We start from the raw sequence: 10371 nt of genomic DNA, 5'->3' as shown, positions 1-10371 counted from the left end.
AAAAGGGAAAGTGAAGTCGCTCAGTCGTGTCCGACTCCTAGTGACCCCATGGACTGCAGCCTACCAGGCCCCTCCGTCCATGGGATTTTCCAGGCAAGAGTACTGGAGTGGGTTGCCATTGCCTTCTCCAAAAAGGGAAGAGCTAGGGGCATGAAAACTAACGTATGACCTTTAAAGAAAATTGAGGAGGGGACAATAAAGGTAATATTTAGGAAACACTTATGTGATCCTGTAACATCTTGGTAGTGTTGTTATATTAAATCTAGAATCTAGGTACTTTTGCACCAGTTATATTTAAAATACTTAAGACTTTTCAGTAGTGAAGTTCTATAACTTTCCCCTTGAGTTACGTAAGAGATGGTAGGAATTTCAAGTGCTTGATAGTTTCATCTATGTTTATGATATAAGGCTTCTGTTAGAGTTAATAAGTAGACAAGTAAATTTATGTACCTTTGTCTTTTGTAGTGAGTGGTGGTTTTTGTGTTTAGAATTACATAAACTTTAGGAGAAAGCTTGCAGTTTATGTTTTAAAATTCAAAGTTGATAAAGCTTGAATTTGAAATTACGTAGAAAAGACCAAATGTTACCTTTGGAATTTTTTTTTTTCTTGCCTGGAAAATTTCTTTTTTCTTTTTTTTTTTAAAATTTTATTTTATTTTTAAATTTTACATAATTGTATTAGTTTTGCCAAATATCAAAATGAATCCGCCACAGGTATACATGTGTTAAAAATATGGAACGCTTCATGAATTTGCGTGTCATCCTTGCGCAGGGGCCATGCTAATCTTTGTATCGTTCCAATTTTAGTATATGTGCTGCCGAAGCGAGCACTACCTTTGGAATTTTAAGTTACTGATGTAAACCTTCCTTGAATCTTTAAAGTGGGATTTTTTTCCCCCTTTTTTATTATTGTAGTTACTAAGGGGAGAAATAGAACCCTGGTCATATTTAGGTAATTTGGGGCTGAATATCTCTTTTGTAAAGTTGGAGAGTTCAGTTCAGTTGCTCAGTCGTGTCCGACTCTGCGACCCATTAGACTGCAGCATGCCAGGCTTCCCTGTCCATCACCAGCTCCCGGGGCTTGCTCAGACTCATGTCCGTGATGCCGTCCTACCATCTCATCCTCTGTCGCCCCCTTCTCCTCCTGCATTCAGTCTTTCCCAGAATCAGGGTCTTTTCCAGTGAGTCAGTTCTTCGCATCAGGTGGCCAGAGTATTGGAGTTTGAGCTTCACCATCTGTCCTTCCAAAGAATATTCAGGACTGATTTCCTTTAGGATTGACTGGTCTGATCTCCTTGCAGTTCAGGGGGCTCTCAAGAGTCTTCTCCAGCACCACAGTTTAAAAGCATCAATTCTTTGGTGCTCAGCTTTCTTTATGGTCCAACTCTCACATCCGTACATGCCTCCTGGCAAAACTGTAGTTTTGACTAGATGGACTTTTGTCGGCAAAGTGATGTCTCGGCTTTTTGATATGTTGTCTAGCTTGGTCATAGCTTTTCTTCCAAGGAGCATCTTTTAATTTCATGGCTGCAGTCACCATCTGCAGTGATTTTGGAGCCCAAGAAAATAAAGTCTGTCACTGTTTCCATTGTTTTCCCATCTATTTGCCATGGAGTGATGGGACTGGATGCCACGACCTTAGTTTTTTAAATGTTTAGTTTTAGGACAGCTTTTTCACTCTCCTCTTTCACTTTCATCAAGAGACTCTTTAGTTCCTTCCTCTTCACTTTCTGCCATAAGGGTGGTATCATCTGTGTATCTGAGGTTATTGATATTTCTCCCAGCAATCTTGATTCCAGCTTGTGCTTCATCCAGCCCAGCATTTCTCATGATGTTCTCTGCATATAAGTTAAATAAGCAGGATGCCAGTATACAGCCTTGACTACTCCTTTCCCAATTTTGAACCAATCTGTTGTTCCACGTCTGGTTCTAACTGTTGCTTCTTGACCTGCATACAGATTTCTCAGGCAGATAAAGTGGTTATGGTATTCTCATCTCTTTTTTAAGAATTTTCCACAGTTGTTGTCTTATACACAGTCAAAGGCTTTGGCGTAATCAATAAAGCAGATGGTTTTCTGGAATTCTCTTGTTTTTTCTATGATCCAACAGATGTTGGAATCTCTGGTTTCTCTGCCTTCTTCTAAATTCAGCTTGAACATCTGGAAGTTCACAGTTGACATACTGTTGAAGCCTGGCTTGGAGAATTTTGAGCATTACTTTGCCAGTATGTGAGATGAGCAATTGTGTGGTAGTTTGAATATTCTTTGGCATTGCCCTTCCTTGGGATTGAGATGAAAAGTAACCTTTTCCAGCTCTTTGGCCACTGCTGAGTTTTCCAAATTTGCTGGCATATTGAGTGCAGCACTTAAACAGCATCATCTTTTAGGATTTGAAATAGCTCAGCTGGAATTCCGTCACCTCCACTAGCTTTGTTCATAGTAACGCTTCCTAAGGCCCACTTGACTTTGCATTCCAGGATGTCTGGCTCTACGTGAATGATGGAGAGACTTGAAGGTTTATAGTAGATCCTATAAAAATGTTTTAACTTTCCCTCAAATTTATTTGCTTCCAACCTATTACAACTCAGTTTTATTGTTGTTCCCCAAAAGCATATTTAGCAATTTTCAAAATAAGGTGCTGTTTTTCTCCTTTGGAAAATATATGTTAATTTATAAATATTAATATTCAAAATTTTAAAATTATAATGGGTTTTCAGATGCCAAGGTTTTGATAACTTTACTTTGAAATAAGAACAAATGGTAGAGAATATAAACAAATCTTAAGAGTTCCAATAATCTATTATTGAAACCTTTTTGAGGCATCTTTTTCTTTGAATATAATTGATTTCTAGAAGTAAGTTTAAGTAAATTAATGACTGCAGTTACTGGGTATTGTATTTAAGTTGGTTTTCCCACAGGTAGTGAAATAGCAAGCAATGGAATTGTAGTTTGATTTTCTTAAATGTGAATTTGACATAGAGATTTGCCATATCTTTTAGATAGTTACCGAAAGATTTAACATGTGCTTTTAGAAAAGATGATTTGATAACTGTTTCTTCTTATATAACTGATGATTGAAATCAAGTAATACTCTTAAGGTATTTTGGGTGAAGCCTGGGTGAATATGCTTTTATCTATATTTGCATGCTTATAAGTGTCACAGTTACGTCACTCGGGTCTATAAATAATGTTTCTTTATCCAGAGATTATATTTCACATTGGCACTGTGAGCATTATTTTTGTCCAGAAAAAGAATCAGTGGGTGGTTAAATCTTCTGAATTACAGACTGTGGTTGATTTTAGAATTTCGGGAAGGCAAGATTCTTATGAAATGTGAAAAGTTTATGTGTTTTAGTCAGCCAGTGTTATATTTTAGTATATTCCCTAAATCTGTCTTTTGTGTTTAGACACCGTTTCTTTCTCAGGAGAAATTTTCCTGAAAGTGTATTTTTGTTTATTTTTTTAAACAACTCCTGTGTATCAGCACTCTGTTAGGAATGTAGAGATGAATATGACATGATTTTCTTCCTCTGGGAAATCAGTCATATGGGGAAACTGGCAAATGACATGCTTAATTTTAAAATAATTTATAACATGTAATTATTTTAAAAATTATATTAGTTAACATATACAGAGAATTACCTACTCTCAAACTAGTAAGTCTTCTTCCTCACTGTGTTACTGAGACTGCTCTTGTGTAGAATTATCAGTAATCTTATATCAAAATTTTATGGTCACATCTCTGGTATTTTTCATTTGACTTTTCAGTAGCATTTAACACAGTTGAATAACCTTCAGCCCTTCTAGTTTTCTTTCCTCCTCACTGACTGATCTTTCTTACTCATTTTCTGCCTAACATTTCAGCGTTGGAGTGCTCCAGGAATCTGCCTGTGTGCTGTGCTGTGCTTAGTCGCTCAGCAAAGTATCTGACTCTTTGTGACCCCATGGACTATAGCCCACTAGGCTCCTCTTTCCATGGGGATTCTGCAGGCAAGAATACTGGAGTGGGTTGCCATGTCCTCCCCGCAGCCCAGGGATTGAACCCTCTGGTCTCTTGCATTGCAGGCGGATTCTTAAGCCAGCAGGGAAGCCCCAGGAAACTGCCTAGAACCCCTTTCATCTATAATATCTCTTTGAGAATATAATCCTCTCTCAGTACTATCTATATGCTTATGTTTCCTAAATCTGTGTTTTCAGCAACAACCAACCCTGGAATTTCTGAATTCATATGTTTAACTGCCTATGACCATTTCTTCTTGAATATGTAATACAGTCTTCAACACATTCAAAGCTTTTTTTGATTTTGGTGATTTTGGCCCTCACCGCTCACTCTTTTCCTTTGTTCCCTCTTTCCGTGGAGATATCACTAGCTATTGAGTTGTTCAAGTCAAGTAGTGAGAGTTACCTTTTGTCTCTTTTACTGATCACATGTAATGCACCAGAAGTGTCCTGACCATTCTTCCTTCAAAACCTGTTCTGAATCTTTCTCTCTCCTTATATTGACACCATCTAAATTCAGTATACCCTTTCTTTCTTAAACTATTGTAGTAGGCTTCTTAGCAGTTTTCTTATTTCCATTTCTTCTCTTAACAGTAAGAACTATCTTTAAAACACAAATCAGGTCAGGTCACTTGCACTTGCCTTTGTAAAACCCTCCAGTGGCTTCCCATCATGCCTAAAATAACACTCAGATTTCCTGCTTTTACTAGGTCCCACATTATCTGGCCCCTGCCTGCCTCCCTGACCTATTTTCTACCACTTGTCCCCTGGTCTACTACCTTACTTCTGTGGAGTTGTTATACTTTCTGTTTCTGAAAGTACCAGGTTCACCCCCACTTCAGGGCCCACCGCTTGCCCTAAAATGCTTTCCCCTGTTTTCTTACCTCAGTCTCCCAGTTGTCCCTAAGACTGTTCTGTGACTTGAGGATAAAGCAATGAATAAGACACAGGGGTAGACTGAGGCATTTTTCTTACACCTTTTGTATGGTGGGTTTCTTGAACATGTAACCTAAAATATTTTCTCGGAAACTTCTTCAGTTCTCTCAGATGGTCAGATGGCTTCCTCTTTTTGATGTCACAACTTCTGTAATTCCTTTAATCTGTACCTTGATGGAGTTTACATTCTAGTTGGAGGTAGAGTGAATGGAGATCACCATAAACAAGATTTATATGTATGTTAAATGGTGATAGGTGCTAAAGGGAAAAAAAAAACATAAAGCAACAAAGTGCTGAGATGAGGGGTTGTAGTTAGGGTATTCAGAGCAGTCCTCTCTGTGGAGGTGACATTTGAATAATCATTGTTTTTTCTAGGTTGTGATATAACTCAGATTTGTTCAATATAGAAAAAAAGACATACCCTTTTTACGGACATTTTGTCCAAAGATAGTCTTATTTTCTCTTCTGTGCTCTGTTGGTTGCCTTTCAGTTTTCATAGGTCACATTTACTTCATCTTTCCATTTGTTATTGCTTGCAGTCTTTAGCTTCCTTTCCTATATCCCCAAGTTTGCATTTCTTCCAATTCTGAACTTTAGTTTAATTACTTGAAATATGGTAATACTATGTAAAGATCCTAGCGAAAATATTGGCATTTATCTGATCTGATCTGTCTTAATCCAGTGACTGACAAAGCAAAATTGTATGAAATTTACATTTTTTTTTTCTTCTTGGAATTTAAAGTTGGTCCCTGTATATCTTCTTGAAATTTCATACTTTACACTTTTTTTTATCATTTCTTGTAAGACTTCAGGTGCAAGGCATAGTGATTGTCCTTTCTGAAAAGATAGGAGGTCTTTGATTCTGTGTTTTATCAGGAAAGCTGCTAAAATGGACTCACTGGGCCTTATATCCAACAAAAAAATATTTTCTTGATGTGAGTAGAAAAAAGTCTACTTTCAGTATATTTGTAATTTACCTCTAATTTGTTGAGTTACACGTAAGTAACTTTCATTTTTTCCCCTCTTCATTTTACTATGTTCCAATGGATTTCTCTGCCCTGTTTGGACTGAATGTGCCATGAACGATTCTTGGAATTCCTCGTGTACTGTTCCTCTGTGGATCTGTTCCGTTGGAACCTGGAACACTGGAATGATGGAAATATGTTCTTTACAAAGTAGCTGTGAGTATACTACATAATTAATACAGAGGCTTTTTTCTGGTCTAAGTTAAATTTCAGTTACAATTGGATGAAATATGAATCAAGGAATCTTTAAATTTAATACATAGTCTTAGCTGTGCACATAGTAGGCTTTCAAATATTTGACTTTAAAATATTCTGATCAGTGTCTTAACTAGTATATTTAAAATTAGCCTCTAATTTAATTGGCTTACTTATCTGCTCAACATTTGTCTTAAAATTAATTTATATGAATTTTAAAAAAGGGTAAAAGATTATGGATGGAATATTTAGTTATATATGTGATAATAGTGAGGAATGCAGGGTGCTGTTCTTTGTTAAATCCAAATGTATTGAATTATTACTTTGATCCCATATGAGTGTTTTTGGATGAGAATTTAAATGTGGCAAAAACCTTTAAGAGAAATGTGTATCTCTTAGGAACGTTATTTTTAAATGATGAATGGCATTATGTTTTAATGATGAATAAGACCTACCTCTAAGTAAATTAATCAGTAAGACTCTACTCACTCAGATGGTCTGAACTATGGACAGTATTTGTCACCAATGGGTAAGTTGAAAGTCACACTGATTTTCTGTGCCAATTTAGAAGTAGGTTTGTATGAACTAATCATGAAATTATTGGTGAGGTCATCAAAGCTATACAGAAGCTATACATCAAAAGCTATACAAAAAACGGAATTAAAGTTTACTTTAAAACCAGGATAAATCTGATGTCCAGTAAAAACATTGAGGTGACATTACTGGACCTAGTATAAGAGTTTGAAAGATAATGTTTACTGATTGACATTCATCATGAAAGCTTTTAAGAGTTTATGAAAAATTTTAAACTCCACATTTTGATTTTATTTCATGAATAAGAAGGTGAATTTCAAGAAAAGCCTGCCTGTGGTTTTTAGTATGAGCAAAGGGAATAATTAAAAGAGTCCTTAATATAATCTTATATAAGATTATATATAATATAACAGGGAATATATGTTATATAACATAATATAATATATTATTAATACAAAATATATAATTAATTATATAATATATAGTATAGCAGGGAAGCCTGGCATCCTGCAGTCCATGGGGTCGCAAAGAGTCAAACATGACTGAGTGACTGAACTGAATATAATCTTAAGGGGATTTGAATTTTTTTATTGTAAAAAATCCTTTGTTGTTTTTTTAGTTGCTTGATCAGAATATTAGTAACTTACTATAAATTGAAATCTTTGCTCTGAGGCAGGTTTTTAAAATTTTTATTTTATTCCCTTGGGTTTTTATAATTGACTCAGTTGAGTTCAGTTCAGTTGCTCAGTTATGTCTGACTCTTTGCAACCCCATGGATTGCAGCACACCAGGCTTCCCTGTTCATCACCAACTCCCGGAGCTTGCTCAGACTCACGTCCATCGAGTCAGTGATGTCATATGACAATCTCATTGACTTTTATAATTGACTACTGTTAATCACTTGTGCTCAATTTATTTTGTCCATTTTTTTGATTAACTAATACTTTTATTGGTAATACTATAAAATCAGTTTAATTTACCATGAATAAGAGTTTGTATGATTTTCTAAAACTAGGTTAATGAAGAGAATTTGAAATGTATGATAGAAGCATTCTGTTGATGTATAAATAATTGACCCTCTTTTACTTTTCTCAGCAACAGAAGAACCTTGAAGGCTATGTGGGATTTGCAAATCTCCCAAATCAAGTATACAGAAAATCAGTGAAGAGAGGTTTTGAATTCACACTTATGGTTGTCGGTAAGATATGATTTCTCACTAAAGTTGAATTTTGATGAACTATTAATGAACTATTAATAACTATTTAATGAACTCGGAATGTTTTAAGAAAACAATAGCCCAAATAACTGCAGCAATCAATGTTATATGTTTTTTGTTATGCAGATACACTTTAAAATTTAACTTGGTAGCATAGTGGGATTTAAGTATTATCTTGCCTGTTTTTTTGTAGGTGGCGCAGTTTTGAAAACGGTGGGGAAGGGAAGTAGAAGTTGAAAAGCAGTGGGAGGTGGGTAGTGGAACAGAAAACTGGAGAAGTTCTCTTCAGTTGATGCTACAAAAGGAAATAGCATCTGGTGGTTACTTATTACTCCAGGATAGTTTTATTCTTTGGCTCATGTAGTGCACTGAAGCCATATCATCCAAGTGTTTAACTTAAACATATGTTCTCTAAATCTGAAAAAGAAGGATGGGGTAGAGGATCATAATCATGCAGTGATTACCCTGGGAGTTCATTCATTGAGTGTAAGCCCTGGAATAAGTGAAATATGACTTTCCTTCTTTGGTTCACTCTTATTTTTCTCTTGGGTGTGTTTCATCCTGTGAACACCTTTGCCTGCCTGTAATCGATTTTAAGAGATTGTCAGGGTTGTTTTAACTGTAGTTGAGTAACATCATCATATATGAAAAGACACTTTACCATGTGTAAGATTAGTTTTCTTAAATGACAGTCTTAATCTTAAATGACTTTATAATATTTTCATCTCATATAGTCTGACTTTATAACCTGGCTTCTCAGTTTGATGCAATTTATTGTATTTCTCTATTTAAGAAGATGGAAGGCAGAATTATTGGATTAATTATCCTTGACAAAGAAAATTGAGTTGATGCTGGATCTTTATATATTGTGCATTAAATTTTGCTAATTATATTCCACACCTGGTATTTTATTTTGGTGTTGAATTAGATTATTGAATGAAGGGAAGAATATTTTATCAACTGACCAGAATATTTTGCCTGAGGGTCAGTTTGTGACTGTTTGGAAGTATCTGCATTGTAATAAATCATAGTTAAAACGTGGTACAAAATCTGCAAACTTGATACTTGTCTGCCTCTGGCTGAATAAAAAGTATGGTATACCTGGCTTGCAAATTGCTGCTGTAGAGCAGGTGTGGGTCTAGATAGGTGAATAAAATATGCAGGACACACCTCGTCCTAGGTTGGTAACATAGATCGTTATACGTGAAGAAATGCTGCATCTTATATTTACATTTACTGTGTAAGGTTAGTGATCTTAAATGACAAACTGTAGACAAATAAAAGATCATTTTTTAATTTGTAAAAAAACCTCCTAGGTCCATTAGGAGAACCATAACAGTTTTCAAAAATTTTTATTATTAAAACTTAAAGAGTGACTTTTTGAGTGTCTGCTTAGTAATGTCTGGGAGTCAAGGCCAGATATTTGGTTTGAAATTGCTGTGACATTTTTCCAGGTGAAAGATATATAATAATCAGCTGATCTTGACTGTTAAAGGAAATATGGAATCTCTGAATGTAACTTACTAGTTTTTTTGTTGTTGTTACCACATGTAACACTTGAACATTTTATATATAACATGTACATTTTATTTAATTAAATCAGCCGTTGTACACGTTGCAGCTATGTATTGTTAGTGCTGTATTTTTTCCCCTTAACTAATACATGCCCTCATAGATATATTCAATCAGTGTTAACCACCATGGGAACAAGATGCTGATTCTTACTAGTTTTTTTGATTAGACCTCTTGTCAACTATAGCTTGTTTTTTCTCTTTGATAAGACTTAAAATGAGAATAAAAGAGAATGGGTATCAATATTATTATACTGTCCTCCTCCCCATACCTTGAACATTACTATTTAATTAGCTGTCTTTGTGTAGACTTGAGTACAAGGTCTGAATCTTTTCATCTACGTAGTTGCAATGTGTGACACATAAAAGTCACATTTTAAGTATTTTATACATTGTTTTTCAGACTGCAGGCCATATCTGACAGCACTGTGTGTATATCATAGAAAGCTAAAGCTAACCTTGCTGTAACATTCTTGACTTACAATAGAGACTACAAGCTATTCCTTATAAACTGAGTCCTCATTTTTGTGATTTATGCTCAGAGCAACTTCGACTCTTAAAACAGTTTTTGGTTTGAGATTTATACACCGATACAAACTGAGAATCTATATTTAACAGTTGATTTCTTAATCTCTTCACCCTTTGTTGGGAAACCTTTATCCAGTAACCTTGCTTCATAAGCAATATTTATTATTTACCTGAGGGACTTTTTTGTATAAAAGAGGCATATTGGTATTCCTGTATTTTCTTGCCTAAAGGATCTTATAATTTACATAATGATATAAAATATACATAAAAAGATAACGTTTTCAGGAAGTAAATACAAGTTAGTAGAGTCATATAGAAATTAAGAACAGATGTTTAAAGGTATAGGAGAGCTTATCCCTGGTTGGACA

General features: G+C 35.1%; 1 protein-coding gene and 1 non-coding gene across 2 annotated transcripts in view; one reads left to right on the top strand and one right to left on the bottom strand.

The window, feature by feature from the left end:
• Window positions 1–727: 727 nt before the first annotated feature.
• LOC129659771 (U6 spliceosomal RNA) lies at window positions 728–831 on the bottom strand. The gene has a single exon (XR_008718240.1). It is a non-coding gene; the product is annotated as a U6 spliceosomal RNA (small nuclear RNA).
• Window positions 832–6644: 5813 nt separating this feature from the next.
• Window positions 6645–10371, top strand: part of SEPTIN7 (septin 7) — a 58925-nt gene continuing 55198 nt past the window's right edge. Inside the window, exons 1-2 of the mRNA XM_055590417.1 lie at window positions 6645–6683; window positions 7784–7886. Coding sequence (XP_055446392.1) covers window positions 6660–6683; window positions 7784–7886 — 127 coding nt within the window. The 5' untranslated portion in view covers window positions 6645–6659. The remainder of the gene's footprint in view (window positions 6684–7783; window positions 7887–10371) is intronic.

This window comes from Bubalus kerabau, chromosome 8 (genome assembly GCF_029407905.1).
Source record: "Bubalus kerabau isolate K-KA32 ecotype Philippines breed swamp buffalo chromosome 8, PCC_UOA_SB_1v2, whole genome shotgun sequence".
Taxonomy (NCBI): domain Eukaryota; kingdom Metazoa; phylum Chordata; class Mammalia; order Artiodactyla; family Bovidae; genus Bubalus; species Bubalus kerabau.
The sequence above is the reverse complement of the archived record's forward strand: the minus strand, read 5'-3'. Positions and strand labels throughout refer to the sequence as shown.